General features: G+C 40.2%; 2 protein-coding genes across 16 annotated transcripts in view; one reads left to right on the forward strand and one right to left on the reverse strand.

Annotated features, from left to right (window-relative positions):
• CDAN1 (codanin 1) overlaps positions 1-8,558 on the forward strand; it is a 29,001-nt gene extending 20,443 nt beyond the window's left edge. The window contains exons 20-29 of one of the 2 annotated variants that reach the window (XR_013952115.1): positions 845-994; positions 1,451-1,514; positions 2,011-2,089; positions 2,614-2,704; positions 3,077-3,234; positions 3,370-3,477; positions 3,829-3,892; positions 5,042-5,244; positions 5,937-6,044; positions 6,845-8,558. Coding sequence is in view for 1 of the 2 variants with exons in the window: in XM_080594826.1 (XP_080450952.1) it covers positions 845-994; positions 1,451-1,514; positions 2,011-2,089; positions 3,077-3,234; positions 3,370-3,477; positions 3,829-3,892; positions 5,042-5,244; positions 5,937-6,044; positions 6,845-6,970 (1,060 nt within the window). In the remaining variant the exon portion in view is untranslated. The remainder of the gene's footprint in view (positions 1-844; positions 995-1,450; positions 1,515-2,010; positions 2,090-2,613; positions 2,705-3,076; positions 3,235-3,369; positions 3,478-3,828; positions 3,893-5,041; positions 5,245-5,936; positions 6,045-6,844) is intronic. The other variant, XM_080594826.1, reaches the window with a different exon arrangement.
• Positions 8,559-9,586: 1,028 nt separating this feature from the next.
• Positions 9,587-19,828, reverse strand: part of STARD9 (StAR related lipid transfer domain containing 9) — a 106,854-nt gene continuing 96,612 nt past the window's right edge. For 10 of the 14 annotated variants that reach the window (XM_080594807.1, XM_080594813.1, XM_080594809.1 and 7 more), the window contains 10 exons: positions 18,950-19,147; positions 18,473-18,656; positions 16,984-17,130; positions 16,252-16,357; positions 15,508-15,650; positions 14,832-14,896; positions 14,539-14,744; positions 14,035-14,114; positions 13,524-13,682; positions 9,587-12,333 (listed from right to left, as the gene is read on the reverse strand). In XM_080594807.1, coding sequence (XP_080450933.1) covers positions 12,232-12,333; positions 13,524-13,682; positions 14,035-14,114; positions 14,539-14,744; positions 14,832-14,896; positions 15,508-15,650; positions 16,252-16,357; positions 16,984-17,130; positions 18,473-18,656; positions 18,950-19,147 — 1,390 coding nt within the window. In that variant the 3' untranslated portion in view covers positions 9,587-12,231. Of the gene's footprint in view, positions 12,334-13,523; positions 13,683-14,034; positions 14,115-14,538; positions 14,745-14,831; positions 14,897-14,916; positions 15,111-15,507; positions 15,651-16,251; positions 16,358-16,983; positions 17,131-18,472; positions 18,657-18,949; positions 19,148-19,828 lie in introns of those variants that run through there. The other 4 variants (XM_080594802.1, XM_080594804.1, XM_080594803.1 and 1 more) reach the window with 4 other exon arrangements.

Below are 19,828 nucleotides of genomic sequence, written 5' to 3' on the forward strand. Positions count from 1 at the left end.
CCCTCTGTTCCCACTTCACCTTCTCTTCTCCAGGCTAAATGAAGTTGGCTACCCAGTCTCTCCTTGTAGGCCGTGAGTTCCATCATCCCAGTTTAGTGGTGGTATCAGGTGCAGCTTCACAGTGGTGAGGGGAGCAGTAACTTCCCTTGACCTGCAGGCTTCACTGTTGGTAATGTCAGACCAGCATTAGGCTGCCCTTCGTGAGACTCTGCTGACTTGTTCAGCCTGTCTGTGTGGAACCCAGATCCTTTTCTGCAGAGCTGCTCCCTGGCCGATACACCCCAGCCTGTATGCCCATTACAGGCATACAGAGTCACCACCGATGTCAGCCCATTTCTTCAGCTTGTGAGGGTCCTTCAGAAAGGAAGTCCTGCTCTCCAGCATGCCGTTCATTAACTTGCTGAGGATTGGCTCTGTCCCATGTCCAACTTGTCGAAGACATTAAATAGTATCAGCCTGTGAGGAACACTGGTTGTAGTGGGCTGCTGTTGACATCTCTGAATTTCTGACCACTAACCACTGATTGTAAAAGTACTGGTGCCACAAAAGTTACCTGTAACTATCTGTTTCTATTAATATTTAAAAGCTTTTGACTCTTGAGTCTTAGTACTATTCTGAGATCTCTATTTGCTGTTTTGTTTCCATGTCAAAAAGAGCAAGGAAATGGTGTAGTAGTGAACACAGTGATTCTTCTTTCTCTTCTAGCAGAGTGGCTAGTTGCATCTCTCTCTGAGAAAGACAGACACCCTCCTGAAATGGGGCAAACAGCTGGTTTCAGTTAGTGTGCATTTTTTCTTCTATCAATTTCAGTGTGTCTGAATTTCTTTATTCTTTATTTTCACAGGGCAACACTGGTAGCAGAGTTGGTTCAAAGGGCTGAAGTCATGTTGCAGGATAAAGTGAAGGAGGAGGATGCTAATCACGACAAGCTGCTTGAAGAGGTGTGCGCTCATCTGTATGAGGAAGGGGCCCAGGCACTCATCAAAGGCAGAGAGTAAGGAGGAAAAGTTATTTAAACTTGTGCCTTCCCTTCTCTTCTTATTGTGGAATCTATAAGCCTCATTCGGCTTGGCCTGTCTTGCTCAGGTTCTGGTAATTATAAACCCTGACCTCTGCTCTTCTTAGGGTGACTGTCTGCTGTGCCTCCAGCCAGTTAATGCCGTATTTGTAGGAAGGAATAAAGGTGCTCTGTGTCCCTCTGCATCCAGCTCCAAACAGGCATCCACTGCAGTTATTGTATTTCCCTTCTTTGGAAACTGAACGTTGCAGCCTTGGGGCTTGTAACTGATTTTTCCTTATCTGGTTCTTTTGGTTTGACATACTTCACTGCAGTCTTCCAACTAGTTTTGACTGTAAGAGAGCATGTGAAAATTCCTACAGTAATGAACTTCTGACTGTTGTCCAAGAACTTTGACTAATACTGAGGCACGTATTCTTTCTTTTCTTGCAGATTTTGCAAAAAAAAAGGTCCTGAGGCGGTAAGGGTGTTACTGCCAGAAGAAACATCTGCAGCAGTATGTATTTTCACTAAAACTCACTAAAGACCTTGACTGTGCATCTGGATTGTTAATGTTTTTCTGTTGCTGCTTCACTTATCACTTAATAGCTTAGGACAATGGAATCTGTCGATGCCCTGATGTAGAGGCTGACATCTAAGGAGAGTCACCTCTGCCAGGCTGTCTCGGATGTTCTCATTACAGTGATGCTCTAACCAATAGCTAATTGTTGAAACTAGAGTGGTAGGTAAATTGCATTCATCTTGCAAGGATAATGCTTTTGGTTTAGAATAAACTTCACAAAGAGTTGAGGGTATTTGTATGGTGCTGATGGGGTTTGGGAAGTCAAAATGGGTTTGTCCTAGTGCTCAGAGTAGCAGTTCCCCCAGAGATGGTGGTGCTGTGGTTAAATGTTGCATGACCATATTAAGCCCTTTCCCTCTAGACTTCTGATTCCTCACTGATTATTGATGTTGTGACTGGCAGTATATCACTTGTTATCCTCCCTGCAAAGGTTTTGAATAGTGCGGAAGACATTGCAGTGGAACTAGCTACTGAGAAGGCCTGTGGCTGGCTTTCTGCCAACATTGCAGGTGAGTTTCCTTACCTGGAACTGGGCTTCTAACCTGTATATTGTACTCTTTCTGAGATCAAGGAGTAGAAGTTTATTCTAGTGTCATGAAGTACTCAAGGGTAAAGAAAAAGAAAAGGACTCTCACTTTTTTTTTTTTAGTGGGAAGCATGCAGTTGCTCTGTCCCTCCTTCTTTAGGAATAAGAGGAGTGATTTCCAGCTCCAAGAATCTTCTTCAGGTTTTTTTCAAGCTTGGCCCTTGTGATTTTTAGTTATGGAGACTGTTAGGATGGTGAGAATGAATGCTGTGGAAAGCTTCTGAAAATATCCCATCTGAAGTTGTCATAGCACTTCAGATACAGGATACAGTCAGCTTCCGTCAAGCCATGTTATGGTCCCCATGTACAGAGAACTTCTGAACTTCTTCAAAGCAAACACTTCTCTGACTGGGTATGTTTTCAGCAGGCTGCAGGTGACTGTATTCCTTTTAGTCTGTAGTAGTGCTCTGGCAACTCTTCAGAACCTCTCAAAACCCATTGTTTCAGGAGGTGATGCCAAGAATTTGGGAAGGAATATCCAGCACCGTTTTCAGCAGCAGGAGTTCAGTGTTTTGGATGCTGCTCAAAATTTATTTTGGTACAACACATATGTCTTTTGTGGGCACAGTGGTTCAGCTGGTATGGTCATGCTGATTCGGCATTCTGCTTTGGCATTGCTTCCTGGTTTAGCTATTCTGATCATTAAAGCTACTGAAACATTTCTGATGGGGAATGAAATGGGTTGCCACTGGTACCTGGTGGTAATGGGTAGCTCCCCACCTGTGGCTCTGGCCATTAATATGATGGGAGCTCAGAGTCAGGAGGGTTTGAAAGCATGAACTGGCTGTTCCTCAGTCACGGTGGCTCTCAGAATAGGAGGCTAGTAAGGGTAGCATTTGAAAACAGTTGTCTGCCTCCCTGGAGAGAAGAACTGAGGCAGACAGGATTTGTTCCCTTTTTTCCTTTGCAGCACTAATAAAAAGAGAAGTGAAGGCAACCTTCAACAGAATGCTGAAAGTCCCAGGGCTTCCCCTGCCCAGCGAGGATGCTCTGGAGTTGAGAAGGGACTGCCCACCAGGCTGTCAGCACCGTGCCCCATTTCCCTCCCAGATCATCAACGAGATTAAGGTACATAATGTTCACTTCCTGGCTTGCTGTCTTTCCCTAGCTCCCTTTTAATTTTTCACCTCTGTCATAGGTCCAAAGATCCGTTCATGGAAGTGCAGACTTGGTAAGTGAATCCCTGTTGTCTCTTTCGTCAAGGATGTGCTCTGTGTTGCTGTGGGCCCGCGGGATGAAGGTGAAGTGATTGACCACGACTGGCTGGAGTGCCTGCTGGGAAGACTGAGTCAGACGCTTCGGTGCAGAAAGGTAGAAGTAAAAAAAGCAACAACAAAGTTGGACCGCTTCAAGCCATCTTCACACTTGTAAAATCTGTAGTTTGCTTTGTCTCACAGTTGAGTTCAGTTGAATGTTTTTTGTCTCAGCTCAAATGTGACAAAGTTGCATTGCGTTTTTTAGACTCTAGATACACTTGGCACTTACATCTAGCCTTTGTGGAGCCCTTTGTCATGCAGGATCTCTTTTCTTTCAGACTTTCTCCTGATTACACCTGATTACATTGCTGTAAATTGTCTGCTCCTCTCTTTTATCCCTCGTGAAGCTCTGTTTTGTCCAGTTTGCAGGATGGGACAAAGATAAAACTTTTTCTGTGTTTTCTAGTTCATGTGTCCGACATCAGAACAGCAGCTGGCAAAGTGTACAGTTGAGTTGGCTTCTTTGCTGGGTGAGTCAGTCATGATAAGCTGTTTAAGACTAAAATGTGGTATGAAAGTTCTCTTAGATCCTTGGGATCAGATATTTCACTATTTAGAGCTTGTGTATGTTTAGTTCTCTTTGTGCCTTTAAGTCTAATTTTTCCCTCTTTGCGGCTTTTTTCTGTCAAATTGGAATGGTCACTCTTATTCTGTGAAGGACACTGTCTTTCATATCTGGTGTTCTTGTTCACATCTTCATTATTTTTCCTTTATTAATACCTCCATTTAAATGTCATACGTGTCTCAGTATCTCTGCCTCTGAAAAGTTGCAGCAGACTTTTTTTCCCGGAATATAAATTATGCAATTATATTTCTTCATCTCTTTTTAGAGAATGGGAGTAACTTGTTTTCTGTGTATTGTGACTTCTGTGAGCGCTTTCATTTTTTTTCTCTTGGTCTAATGTGTTAAATGCAAAGCTTTCTCAGTGTGAGCTGGTGGTCTGCTTGCAGATGCTTTCTCTGTGAGCACCCTTCTAATTTATTTATTTATTTTTTTAAGAAGTTTCTTAAGGAGATTTTCTGTGGTTCACCCTGCAGTCCATGCCTGAATATTGTGAAATGTCATTCTGGGGGAGAGCGGTGTAAATCTGCCCCTTTTTGTTAAATTGTACCGAGGAAGACCTAATATCTTCCCTCTCTGTGTGTTTAGCTGCAGTTAAATGCTGTATAACTTCAGTTTCACTTGTATAGAGATATGCAGCTCAAAGCTATGAACAACCATTTAATCTATTTGTAGATTCAGATGGTGTTTTACTGTGTTACTCTTCTTTCTCCGGAGTAACACCTATGTCCTCTTTTATTAAATGTTAGTCATTATTTCAACTTCCATTCAGTCAGTCTTCTGTCAGGACTTCAGGCTGCATGCCAACCAAGTGGCATTCTTTATCTTGGAGCAGTATAAGTATATTCCTGTATAATAATACTTAGTATAGTTTTAAAACTCATGTTTTTGCCTGTTCCTAAACTCTAGTCCCCTTAAGTTCAGTGGTTTACACTTACTAAGTGTTTTTACTTCAGTGATTTAGTTATGAGCTATACAAAATGTGCTTTGGACCAGGCAGACGAATGTAAAAAGACAAATTTGCAGTATGGAAGTTCACCTTTCTTCCTTTTCTTAGTGTCAGATCGTGTTCCTCTGAGTCTTGGGATCAAGGCCCCAGAGAAGAGCTCTATGAGGCTGCGAGTAAAGAGCAATCCCACATACGGCCTTCTGAAACTGCTGCTTTCCGTCTGGAAGGAGGACTTCGGGGCGCCTGTTCCTGTGCAGCTGATGTTCAGCAGGAAGAACATCGGTTACCTTTCGGAAGTCAAGCAGCGGGAGGTAGGGCTTGTTCAGCTCTGAGGGGCTGCCAGTTATCTGCTCCAGTCCCATACATCCACGTTAACGGTTCCCTCGCCTGCCACATTAACTGACGGCTTGTGTGAGCAAGGCCTGCAGCATTGGGTCTGCTGTCTAGCTGGTATTGTTTGAGTGGGGGTAGAGGGATACACACTTGTCAGTGTTTTGTGTTTCTCCTGGGGGCTGTTACGGAGGCATAGATTAATTAAGGAACAACTGGCAAGATGACCAGCTGGGCCTGGGAGATCATAGGACTGAACACGCCATTTTGTAATTGATTGCCTTTGTATTTTCAGCTTTTGTTTTTGCACACATATGGGTGTTACTTACAAGATCCCCAACTACCAAGTTGAAAAGTGCCCTATTTAGTTGCAGGCTAAAACCATAAATAAATAAGAGTTTTTCAAGCTGTTCCTGAACACGCATGAATGAAATACTTGGTGTGTTTTGGAACTGAGGACTAGAAATTTTGAGATTTTTATGGTGGAGTACAGTGTATGAACTCGAGTAATTCTGTTCACTCATTTTGTATGTCGCTCACTGTTTTTTCCTCCCGCTCCTTTCCTCCGTGTTCTGATCCAGGAAGGCAGGACATGAACTGTATAGGGATAGGGAAGCAGTCACAAAATCCATTTCTTTTTGAGATGTTGATATTTTTTTTTTCTTTTCTGCAGTGGGACTTGTTCCTTTTCGTGCTTCATGGTCTTGTAGAACATGATCTTATGAGAACCAGTGAAATAGAGAGTTGTTTGCGTAGCCTTGGAGAGCTCCCTTGGCCCTCAGTAAGTAACTAGATGTGTGTGAATACCAAGTGAAATCATAGAATGGCCTGGGTTGGAAGGGACCTCAAAGATCATCTAGTTCCAACCCCCCTGCTATGGGCAGGGATGCAAAATAAGTAAAATAAGAAATAAAAAGTAAAGGTACAGAACAGTAAATCTCTTTCATGTAGTTGAGGCCCATAACCCACCTGATTAATGCAGCAACAGGGCTGCCTGTCAACAACCTTGTTACTGTTACTAGTGCCTTGGTTGAAATCTGTCCTGGTGTGAATGTCAGGATGTCCAGTGCAGTGGAAACACTTCCAAAAAAATTGTAAAACAACTTGGAGACCAGCTGGCTCAGTTACCAGCTCTTGTTCCGGCTTGGATGTGTTCGCTGTGCTCTGACTGAGAATGACGTGTTGGGAACGGGCACAGCTGACTAGGGTTACCTTCAGACCTCTTTGCCTCCCACCGCCAGAAAGGGAGAGGAGTACTCTAGAAAAAGCCAAAATGCAGGAAACAGCCCAAGCGCCGTGCTGTGAAATGGCTTGTATTTCGTGGGTGGTGAGTACTTGTATATTGGAGGTGTTTAACCATCTAAAGTGTGACGTGGTCTTTTTCTGAGAAGGGTGAGGGTCTGGGGTAAGAACTGAACGTGCTGGCCTACAGGCGTTCATCTTACAGTCAGTGTTGTAGCCTCAGATTTTGCTCTGGACAACCATCAACATGTTTAACGTTGTAACCTTTTCTACTAAAAATAAGAAGCCTCTTTGACACTTGCCAATAAAGGTTCTCTGGTTTGTATCCATTTGTTGCAGGATTTCCTAAAAGAACTGGAAATGCTGTCCCGAGTATTTACATCAGAACATCGTATAGAAGAGCCCAGGACTAACCCTCGTGAACTGACAAGACAATCACTAGGTACCGTGACAGCACAAAGTTAGTGGAGAAGAACTCTGAGGATTAAAGAAAGTACTAATGAAGATGCAAATGGATTTTTTAGTGTTTCTGAATGCGTTGTGAGGCCCTTGCTGGGAGAATACTGCGCATGAGAGATCTGTGCAAAAACTGCACTGGTCTTTCTGCTCACAGACACTTTGCAGTGGTGACTATGCTGAAGGATTCACATCAGCAAGTGGATCGCCAAGTCAGAAATCCCTTAAGCACCTTGATCATGGCTCAGAGCAGCCGTTTTTTAGACTCACCAACACTTTTGTATTTGTACTGTGGCCAAACCCAGGGCTCAGTTCAAGTGGACAAGTTACTCTGTGACCAGAGCATGCCTGGTAGCTGGCTCTTCTCTTCCTGTCTTTTAACAGACTGTACTGTCAGGGGAGGGAAAAAGTAAACCCGTACGACATGGAGATGAGCCTATATTTATTTTTCACTGTAAGCTCAATTTCAGAGGTTTGATTTTAATTTTTTTAAGACTCATTTTAAAAGTAAAACCATATTAAATATATACACCAGAACATTGATGATATTGTTCTTAAAGGATGTAGATGCTTAAGTTTTTTTCCATCTCTTGATGGAAATGGAACTTGTAATTTCCTGGGTTTTTTAATAGAAATAAGGGAGGAAATATCTGATTATATTTTTTACTGAAGGCAGATGGCAGTATTTTTAAGACTTTTTTTAAAGTATGTGAACATAAATGGCGTGTAGCTGCTATTCGCTGTTGTTTATAATCCTTGCCTTGAGTTTGAGTTTTATCAGACAGGAAATGCTCCAGCAAGAAAACTACAGCCTGGAAGACCAGACAAAAATTGTAGTGAAAAAGCAGTGTGACATCCTCTGGAGAGCTGGTTTGAGAGGAATCCTTTCTGTGAAGGCCAGAGGGCACTTCCTGCCTTTGTGGATAGATCTTCGCCAAGGGTGTGACTTCCGTGCACCCTCCAAGTATCTCTAAACTGGAGTTTGGGGTAGGGACTGTTGGTGGTTAGCAGAATATTAGTTACTCAGTAGATGTCTCTTGAGGATTTTATTTTCTTCCTGTAACAGAACACTTTTTCCTCTAGCACGTCTAGCTGTGTGATGTTAATGCTGGTTTGTCAGAAAGAAATACTGTGTTTTGGACAAAGTGAAGCCCAGTGCTCTTTCTCTTGCTACTTTACCGCTTTCGTGTATAAAATGGGAAAAAGCATCTGAGTCAATTGAGGAAAAACACAACCAGGACTAATTAGGTAGAACTGTTACTTCTGTTAAACTGTGACATGGAGAGAGAAACCACAGAGGAAGGTCAGTCTGAACTGTACTGAGATTTTCTTGATTTGGTGACTAAGCATTGTATTGAAAGCTACAGCATGTGCCATCACTGTGCCTTTTTTAGGGATTTTTTTTTTAATGACCTGAATGAAGCAGAGGTTTCCTAAAAGTAGGCATGCTGTGCATATGGTAAGGGCATGGTAATACAAAAGGAAGTAGCAAATATACCATATCATTCCATACCTGCTCCCCGAGGCTATTATGTGACATTTTGCTGCAGCCCTCACTTGAAGTTGTTGTTTGTCATAATAAACATGATTAAATGTCCTGTTTTGTGTCCAAGCTGGTGATATACAACCTCTGTGTACTGGGGTAAGGTGCAGAAAGGTACGTTGCCACGAAGCGTCGTGCAGAGAACATACAGTAACTTCTGGCCTGCGTACTATTGCTTTGCTTATACTGAAATATAATATATTGTTACATGATGGGAGATGGAGGGAGAAGGTTGAATCAATAATGATAAAAATGTGTTCTCGTCTCTAGAACTGACTTTATTTGGGTATTATATATAAAACTCTTTGCATAGATACCCTAGCCGGTACTGGTTTCACAAACTCAACATACCTGAATTATCCTTCTCTAACACAACGTGCCTGGAAATTGTCCTTTGAAAGGTGGCCAAGCCTGAGGACCAGTTTACTACTCCCAGAGTGCACAGCTGTGCCCTGTTGGGCAGAATTCAGTTCTTCAGTGGGAAGCAGCAGGTAAGAAATATCTCTTTCTATTTTCTTGCAGCTTCGTGCAGTTAATACAGTTCCTGGGCATTCTGTGGTTACTATGTAAAGGCAGACACATGACTTTATAGCCAGCCTTAGAAACAATTGCATAGCACTGGGGGGGGACAGTAGGGACAAGAGTTCATGGCAGACTTAGGTAAGAGTGTGCAGCCTTCCTTGACTCGGTCTTTCCTACTGCAGACTATTCGGCATTATCTTTTGAGAGATGAATTGAACTGTATTAACTCCCTTATGGATGTTCAGGTTGCAGGAGCTTTGTAACCAGCCTCAGTAAGACGCTTCAGTCAGTACCTTGTTTCAAAACAAAACAAAAAACCCTTTGCTTCGACTGGGCACGGAGTCACAGAAACCAATTTTAAGCAGTAATTAGCTGCTTGGCTTATGTGCCACAAATTTGTAGTTGGAGAAGTAGGATCCCTACAACATATATCACAAGCTAGCCCTTATGTTTTTTCCTTAATCCAGTGTAAATGTCCACTTTGGACAGCACCTCTTCCTGTGTAAGTACAGTTCCATAGGCAGGTATCTTAACTAGAGCAAAATACCACAGGGTGCATGTTTTTTCTTGTGTAGAAAATACCATTTATTGTGGATATGAAAATAGCAATCTTGATTAAGAGCAGAGATGCAACAGTAGGTGGTACAATACACTTGGTCTGATCATCTACTGCTCAGCAGTAATTTACAGGAAGTTGGGTTTTTCCCACTGTAGATTAACAGATTAGGTATCTGCTAGGTTTTTATTTCTTCCTTCCAAACAAACCAATGCCGTACATTAACAGGTACCATAAAATGTTATATTTGCAAATGAAAACATTCATATAAATAGGCTTTTTAGTATCAATTGAAGATTGTATTAAAAAAAAGTTACATTAATACCGATAAAAATAAAAATTAGCTTTGATAGCATATAAAAACGTTTCAAAACAAGCATATATAAATAACTTAATTTGTAAACATAGAAAAAACAATCTTATGTATATATAAAAATAAACATCTGATGCACTGTACAATAAGACATTATCCTTCATAGGCACTGGTATCGTTGACCAACAGGAGTCCCCCTTGATGTTTTTCCTACAAAACTGCTTTAACACTAGTGCCATGTCCAAAATAAAAGAAAAGAAGCGAAGCACTGAGCAAATCTCCTGTAGAGTGTATGAAGACCTCCCTCACCTCTGCCTGAAATCTGTTGGAAGCAGCACAGGGACCAAAGCCAATACCCTGTGCTGCAGTTTCCACTCACTTTTTCTAGGGCTTTTATATATTGCCTTATGCAATCTTCTTTTTTTTTTATTTTTGCTTCCCACAAAAAGGTATGATAGGTTGCAAATGTGAAAAGCTGTCTTTTTGTGCAGCTGCTGGGGCCATGGAAGATGGGTAACGCTTGAAGCGAACCATGCCATGACTCAGTTTGGCAGGTTTTTAAGAAAAGGCTGAGTCTCTTCAAAATGGAATGGTAATATAGCGGTGGTAACTTTTAACCAGGACCACCTAAAGATAAAAGCAAAGCAAATTTATAAGTGAAACCTATTGTCCTACCTGGTGTAGTCTGGGGAAGGGCGGGGGAAAGAGCCTTGCGCTGGTATGCCTCAAAACTGCTATTTTCTTAAATATCAATTTAAAACAGCTACTATCTTCTCTTTTAGAACTTAAATCTATTCATGACAGGAAGTAACATAGAAGCTGAGAGCCAAAATTACACCTGTGCAAGGATATAGTTAAAAGTAGATCTCAGCTTGTGACACAAAGGTGAGAAGCACAACTAGCTTCATTGTCTGCTGGGAAAATAAGTCTCTTACTGAAAGTAAGTGTGTTAAAGTAGCAGAGGCCGACTCTGGTAAGGTGGATGCTTGAATACACATTTCTCACTTAACAAATTTCAAGTGCAACAGCTTCTTGGACAATGTGGGCTTTTTTTGAGCTAAAGAAAGAATATTATAGCAGCTTTTATTGCTTAGATATCTAAATGATTCTCTACTGTTGTGCTGAAGAACTAAATGAAGTTATTTAGATATTTGATTGTGGTTTTGTTTCATTTTTGGAATGTGTGACCAAGCATGTAAAGCCTAACAACAGGACTGTTGGACAAAGTTCAACAGAAATGAGGTAATTGAATGGGGAGACTCTGTATTCGCTGCTGTGAAGACAGCTGTTCATGTTGTGAACGGAAGCGTGATGGTAAGAATGTGGTCTGCGCTAGATTTTCAATTCTTAATGCTTTTGGGTGTGCTTAAGTATAGAAAGGCAGGTGGAAAAAGCCATTATGGAAAAGTGCTGGAGCTACTCACTTGCAGGATTGAAATTCTAGCAACAAGCTGATTACTCAGTACTATTCCCTATTAATGACAAAGTCTTATTGTTTACAAATGTCGGTTTGGTTTCTCTATTTCAAAGCACCTAAATCTACAGTGCAGTAGAACTGTGTCCTGAGGTGTGGCGGTTTCACTATTGCTGCATAGTGTAGTGGCAATCTGAAACACCTTATGCTGTCTACTGGAAGTAGTCAGCCAACTAGCTGAGAAAAATCTAACCAGGTTGTAGGGTGACTACTGGATATCGTGCTGCTTTTGACTTCCCTTCAAGGGGAAGTAAATCATTCAGCCTGGCAAGTGGTCTATATCATTACTGTTTGAGGAATTCTGCATTTGATACTTATCTCATCATTAGGAAGTAGTCTTGCACTTCTGCTTAAGAACTTATAAAAGCTCTCAAGCCACCTGTGTGCTGTTTGCAGTTTTTAGTGCGTTTCATTGTTTCCATTGCTTTTTTCTCACCACTGCTTAAACTTTTTTGAAGAGAGAACGTTGATCTTTATAACAACTCCTCAAAAACTAAAACAAAGTAATACACTTCTGTATGTAAAATCCTGGATATGATAAACAGAATTCTCTTCCTCTGCTGTAGGTAGAGGCAGCACACCTTCCTAACTGCTCCAAAGGGATTTCTTCCACATCTGTCTCCAGAAAGACAGGTTCCCTATTAAAAACTTGCTGGGTTTCTTCTAAGCAGCATTTGCTAAAATGATCCTTTTTTTTTTTTTAAACTGTACCTTTGTATAGTCCAAAGTTACCAACGAGACTCCTCAAGTAAGGTTTGACTGTGCCTGTCTTATGAGCCAGTATTTTACATCACCCTTACGGATGCTTGCGTCTCTTGATGATCTTTCACATGCTTTTAAATATTCTGGTTTCTTCTAAATGCTAACTAGCAAGGAAGTGTGCTAGTCGAGCAATGACCAGAGGCTGGCGCTTTGCAATGGAACTCAGGAGCCTTGCTGGGATAGCTGGAGCACCAAGATCCACCTGTAGAAAGTAGAAGAAAGGCATGTGGTTGTGGGCGTATTGTACCCATTTTTGTACAAAACATTTATCCTGCCTGGAATAGCTCTCATGCTGCAATTTGCAAGGTGGTTTATATCTTTTTTTCTTCCCAATACTCTATAGACATTCAAAGCTTGACATATTTGATATTGCTTTCCCACCCACACTGGTTTTGAGTTTGAGCTTAGATTAAGTATTGCTAGTTTGAAACAGTGTTGCTGAAAATGCATATACATGTATTAATTAAAGAGCAATATAAAATTACATAACATTGTGAAATGCATATACATTACATAGGCATACACTAATTATTTAAAGCTAATATTTTAAAAATTGTATCCTAAAAACCTATAAATAGAATTAGTTCTTTAAAATTATCTCTAAGTTGAGCCCTTTAAAGTTAATAGTACAGCATGGTGTTCTGTTCTGGATGTTTCTAGGTGCTTGGAACTGCTGTATCAAATGCAGCCTACTTCTCAGCTGACTGCAATAAATGTATGACGGCAGTCTCTTCTAATTCTTAACTGCAATCCCTGTCTTGACTTCTCTTTTATACCTGTTAGGTGCACAGATTTAATGACTTTTGTTGAAGAAAGTTAACAGTAAGCATTGCCATGCATTTTGAAAATAACATAACCGAGGTGGACTTGTATGTCTATAACAAGATGAAAATGCAGACAGGACTCTCCAGTCTCTGACACTGGATGGATCAGTTACTGGCTCACCATATGAGAATGTAACATACTAAAATTGCAAATAAGCACTTATATAAGAGCCTTGGTGTCCAAGGATGGAGGTTGAGGTGCTGTAAAAACATGGGATGATATGCTTAAAAGCACTGTCCTAAAACTGCTATCTAACATGATGTACGGTAATTCAGGGCATGAGGTGGAGGTGAATTCTATGGTCACTTAATACAATTCTTTATGCTATGCTCCAGGAAGTGTATATATACATATATATATGTGTATATATATACTCAATATATATAATATATATACTAATACATTTCTATTATAGCATAATATATATATAATGTATTTTATATATATATTATAATGTGTGTGTATATATATATATATATATATATATATAAATCTCTTTGGTTACTTCCTACCTCTGAAGTGTAACAGCTTTTTACATCCAGAGTGGGACATACCGCAAAATCTTACCTGTGCCATGTAAATAACTCTGGTGATCTCTCTTCCATTCACTACATCAGGTTCCAGTATCCAGGCGCTTGGCAGAATTTCCCCTCTCACCACGTCTTTACAAGGGTGAGGCATTGAAGCATCGTAGACAGACTGAATAGCCAAGACAGACAAGTTCTCCTGCACATGAGAAAGTGTAAAGAAGACAACTTGAGGTTTTTTTATGCATACAGTAATGATTTGTTTACTGTGACACATATTTCTCATATTACTTATTAAATAAGCTCTTGTTTTTGCTAGAATCCTGTTTGTTTGTGATCAGAATAAGCTGTAACAATTATGTTACTGCCTAATAGGGCTTGCTTCATGATTGTCACTTGCAAGTGGATTTTATACATAATTCACTTGTGTCATATCAGCATAGCATTTCTTGCTCCGCTGCCATTTCTGGAATTATCAGCACTAACTTCTCTTCCTTCTGTCCTTGAACCATGAGTTTAGAAGAGTTACTCAGAGAAAACATGCATTTTACCTCTTTGGCTTCTACAGTGATGCAGCAGAAGTCCCGGGGTTGCTTTAGGTAACACAGTGAGGTATCGGTCACTAAATATACTGTGGAAAAAGCATCCAAGAAAGAAAGAAAGGAGGAATTAGGCTTGGACAACTTTAACTTGTCACAACCTCCCCCAACCCCTAAACTGTACAAATGCATTTTAACTCCTTGTTGCAGCTGCTCTAGTTAATATGCTATAAACAATGTGTCATTAAGATACTACTTTTCCAAGCCCCGAAAGATTTATTCTGCTGATCTTCTGACTTTCAAACCACTGCCTCTATCTGTACTGCTGCAGCATCTGTTTAATACAAGCTGTACGTGGAACAGGTCTTGCAAAAGGGAAGTTCCCTTATTACATACTGAAATTATTCAAACCAGAAAACTTGAAATAAGATGCCTCTAGCTTTCTTCCTGGCTGACAGTCTGAGCTGAGAAAGTACCTAATGATAGTGCTGGTCAGTTGTTTGTGTTGGTACTCACCCAGCTGGATGTGGCTGGTTACCTTCTTGTGTATTCGAGCTGTGTTGATGGTTCTGTCATACAGATGCCTTTTGCCAGGATCTCTCACTAGTCCCCACACAGACGGGAGAGGTCTTTCTATCACTCCTGCTCCCAAGAATCCATGCTTTGTTGCCGAAGGGAAGACTTTGTAGTAAACCAGCACCTCTTTTTCTGTACACTGGTATCTGTCAAACACAAATGAAAAGTCTTGGTACAAAAAAGGGTAAATTGCATTAAAAATCTCCCATTATAAAGACCTGCCATAAGCTTACTTCCAGCCACCTGCTGCTTGGCACGTGTAGAGATTCCTCAGGTTCTGAGAGCATGCTGCCATTACCTTAGAAAACAATGACAAATGTACAGGTAAGATAAAGTTGTATAAATTATACATTGTCTTCTACTCAAGCTACTCATTTGGCTTTACAATAAATACTTAGCTTTATAGTGCTAGTAATCCTTTGGGAGTATTAACAGCCAGCCTGACTTGCATCTCATGTTCTCTGCTGAAGGAGGATTTATATGAGCCTAAACCAATACAATAGCCGAGGCTACTGTGAGAAAACAGAGAGGGGGGTAGCACACATCTCCAAATCAAGTGATTCTATCAGATCTGAAACATGAAGTTTGTATGCTTTCCTTCTGGCTACACAGTCATACGTGGTCACACAGATATATATAAAACCTGCACTGTACAAATCCTTGGGAACTAGAAGAGCTCAGTTCAGCACTTTCACCAGATTCACTCAAACATTTCAGCTAACGTGCAACAGTCTCTTCTGAAATGCTCTTCCACTGCGGCAGCCTGCCTCAACTTCCCCCACATTTAAAACTGATCACTGTCCCCCTCTGTACCTAACAAGTAGCTGCTGGGAGTGTAAAATAATAACGCTTTCAGTACAACTTCCAGTAGGAGATAGAGGAAAATGCAAAAAGTACTTATTTACTTACCTCAGTGGTAGCATTGGCCAAGATATGTTTGGCTAAATCTTGGTATCCTTTTGTTGAAGAGGAGCTGACTGAAATAGTTAACCCATGGGTGAACCTACAGCTGATGCTACTAGAAGGAAGGGGTGGCTGAATTCTGCTGGCTTCTGCAGGAGACAAAATAAAAAGTCATAAGTGGAAAATATAAAGAAGAAAACAATCACTAAATCGGTGCAGAAGGTGTAATATTAAGCAGTTTACAGGGATTTAAACCCTCTGTTACTGCAACTGATCCACACAATCCTGATGAACGACTGATAATATTATTATTGGTCTAGACAATCTGGGTGTTGGTAATTACACTGCAGTTATATTTTACATCACTCAACTTTAAAAGTTATTAACCACATACACGCTAACAATCTAAAGAAGAATAAACAACATGAATTTTGTGGATAAAAATAACAACTTGCATGTATGGTCCTATATTCTTTGCAGCCTTAGTCCCATGCTTTTTTGGTTTGCTCAAGAAATTCTCCTCCCACCCCCTCCAAAGCCTATACAATTATGTTACAACAACAAAAGAACCAAATCTCCATTTACTTTTCCAAACTCTAGCTACTGGTGGACCGTATTTTTCTGAATTCAGGTAATAGAAAGACAGCCTCAAAATACTAGAATCAAATTAGATTTGGATTTACATAAATAACAAATATCATTTGGTTTTGGGATACAACTCAAACGTAAGCAAATGTATGATTTACTTACCCAACATTGAATCCTTCTCTAGTTGCTCTAACATATAAAGTTGACTGTTTCTAACAGCTGAACGACCTCGTGCATCTTTTGAAAGCAATGCATTTCCAGAAGAAACCTGGTTTAGGAAAGAGCCGAAAGAGGGGCTTTTGGTTTGAACCAGGAAAAATAAAATGTTACACAGCAAGTGGAATATTCCTAACAAACCTGCTTTACAAGATTGGAATTTTCTCTTTATCATAGGATAACTCCTTTGCCTTTCACTAGGTTAAGAAAGGGTAGCTCGACTCTGGAAGTTTAGCAAACCAAGTGTGACAAGCTAGCATAGGAGCCTACTCTAAAAAGTACTTTACAAGTTCATGTTTACACACACAAACTCTCAAATCAATCTGTGCATCTTTCTTCATTGAGGGAGGCACAGTGAAAATACCAGATTCTGGTTTACCACAAGCAAATGCTCTTTCTTTCTAAAACATGGCAGATAGTGGCATTAATGTCAACAGTACACACTGGCTCTTACATTTAAACAAAAAAAAAAAGATCTCAGAAAAATAAGAGAGTCACTGTACTCTGGCAATTACGTGGTAATACTCTACCCCATGTAACCCGTCTGTGCACTACTGACACAAACTTGCCCTGCTTGATAGCTGCGACAGAATATGACCCATCAGAAAAAAAGGTTTTGTTCTCTGTTACTGTGGAAGCATTAGGAGACATCAGTTTCACAAGGCAGTTCTTTCTCACCTGTCCATCCCAGCTGCTGAGTTTACTGGCAGCATATGCAGCAGTATTGCTACTGTTGTAACCAGACGTTGGGCCAGAGGAGAGGCTGAGGCTGGATTCTGTACATAAAGTGCTTGTACTTGCGAGAGTCTTCAGCCTTGCTTCTTCCTGTAATAGACGTCACAGTGTCACAAATCAAACTACGCGAACTTACCTTGCACAACACCTAGTCAAATCAGTAACAGCACTAAAAGATGAAAGAGGAATAAGCTGGAGTCTGATTTCTTTCAAGGAGTATTGACAGGACAAAGGCTGTTGCTTTTTGCTTAATACAGAAGGTATTAAACAAGCAGGCTCGTTTGAACCAGTAAGATTTTATGAGCTACAGAGCAAACCACCCTGTAAAAACCACCAGTCTAGGAAAATCTGGATAATCCTAACATTGCTCTTCAGCTACAAGATTCCAAGCTATCAAACCAATTCTACGATGTTTAAGGGGAAACGAATATTTAAAAAAGATCTTTTTTTTTAGTCTCATTTATTACTTTTTGCCTGGCATAACATGCTGGTCAAATGTAGCTGATAAATACTGAAGGTTTTATTGCAACCAATGCAACCAGTCAATGCCAGCCCAAGAGATGAAGAACAAATTACTTAATAAGAAAATACTGAGAACTGCAAGAAGATTTATACTTTCAAGGGTGGTTTTAAGTTTTGTTTTTTCAACTCAGTTGAAGTACTTTGATGTTTCATACAACAGATATGGAAGCAGATAAGATCTGGTCATAAGTAAATAGCAAGATCCAGTCATCTACTGGTGATGCCTGAATTCTAGGTGCCTTAAAAGGGTGGACAGCAATGAAATGAGTGTTCACCACATATGCACATACGAGGAGAGGAAGTCTGCAGCTATGACTAATGCTGCATTTTCAGGCAGTGACGAAGATTAAGGCATGAAAGTACAGTCAGTAACTGGACAGAAGAGGTACCTCCCAACAAGGTATTGTCCTTGAATAACAATGAAAAATTCACACACACAGACTGTGCAAGATGGGTAACAAAATGCAGAAATAAAAGTACAAGTTAAACATGCATACACAGAACAGTCTAAAAAGAGAAAAAAAAAAAAACAGAAAAAACACCAACAACAATTATGTCCTTTCTGTTTAAGTACATGCTGAAATAAACTCAGTTTACCTTTTCAAAGTTTTCCAAAGACTGGGCATGTGCCCAGAAGGATGACTCTGTAAGCTTGATCCAATGAGAAAACAAAAGTTTCTTGCAGAAAAATTGTGCTCAAGAAACAACAGCTCCAGAAAGATGTACTTCAGAAGGATGAGCAGTACATCAATTCAGTATTACTAAGATTTTTTTAAGCACAAATTTCCATTTAATTATTTGGCTTTTCTATGCATTATGTCAAACAGGAGAATTACTGAACCACAGAAGTTTCTTTAAAAAACATGCATTGATGTGTACAATGCGAAAAAATTTCCTCTGTAATGCTCACCTTCTGTAACTGAGAAAATATTTGCTCCCTTATACGTCTTTTTTCTTGCTCAGCTCTCTCCCGAAGTTTGTCCCTAGCTCGTGCAATCTCAGTTTTGGTTTCCTCTCGTGCCTTCTGATAGTCTCTGAGCATCAGTTCAATCTCTGAAGGGTGCTGAATGCTTCTTCTTTTCGGTTCTTGAACTCTGTAAGGATAGGTAAGTGGGAGAAAACACACATAATATAACAATATAACAGTATATAATGAGCCAAGACTGAATCCTTGGCTTTCCTATATATTATATGCATTAATCAGGTTCTTGTTATAAACTGAAATAAACTTGATGGAAGATTTCAATTAATTGAATAATGGCACGTGTTTCTCCTGAGAGACAACTGAGTATCCTGAGACAACTGCCACAGGAGTCTCATCAGTGCACACACATTGCGAGCACTGTTAACGTTCATCAAGTCAAAAGGGAGGTTTCTAATGCCCTACCTTGTATTTTCCACCACATCTCTTCTCAGCTGCTGCAGATATTCTCGGCGTCTGCTAGGGAGCTCTAGATCCCTGTGACTACCATCCAGTGTTTGCAACAGACTGAAATGTTTTTGAGGACTCAGACTTCGGCTTCTGTGGTATCTTTGCAGCCTTTTCTCTCTTTCCTTCCTCAGGGTTTCAATAGTCCTCATGTGTCTGTCAGAGAAACACAGAGTAACAAAGTGCACCCTGCAAAGTTACAATTTCTGTTTGGTTGTTTTTTTAATGCCTTAAATACTAGGTAGCTTTGTAATGTAAGAATTCTAGGAATCTAATAAGGTACACTCCTCCTGCAAGTACCCCCTTCAGTCACATGCTAAGACATGCAGAAGTTCTAAAACTCCACTGCTTTTATAACAGTAAGAAATACATACAAAGGTCTTGGTTAGGGCTTGTAATGTCTGAAAAGGAAACGTGAGGAAGAAGAATAACGTAGCTCCTCCTGTTTTTTTTAGTTACGATTTCCAAAACAGTTCTATAATCCAATCACAATTTAGGAACTTATTTTTTTCATAATTCATTTTGTGTATTTATGGGTATTTAAATGTTAGTTTTGGATATTCACACAGCAACATTTATTCACAGAAGCATGAGATGCGTAAACAGGATGCACTTGCATGGTCACCAGGTACGCATGATCACTCTTAGAGCTACTGGAAATTTTAAGAGTGGGGTGACATTAGATTTGAATTACACTGACTCTTATACTTGTCCCTGTTTCCTTTAAGTAACCTCTAAATTTTAAATGCATTATTTAACTATATATAAAATAATCGCAATACTGTATCTCTTCACATACAGTTCACTCAGTGCGACCAAGTGATTAAGTGCCCTTTA

This window comes from Anser brachyrhynchus (assembly GCF_964034855.1).
Source record: "Anser brachyrhynchus genome assembly, chromosome: 5".
Taxonomy (NCBI): domain Eukaryota; kingdom Metazoa; phylum Chordata; class Aves; order Anseriformes; family Anatidae; genus Anser; species Anser brachyrhynchus.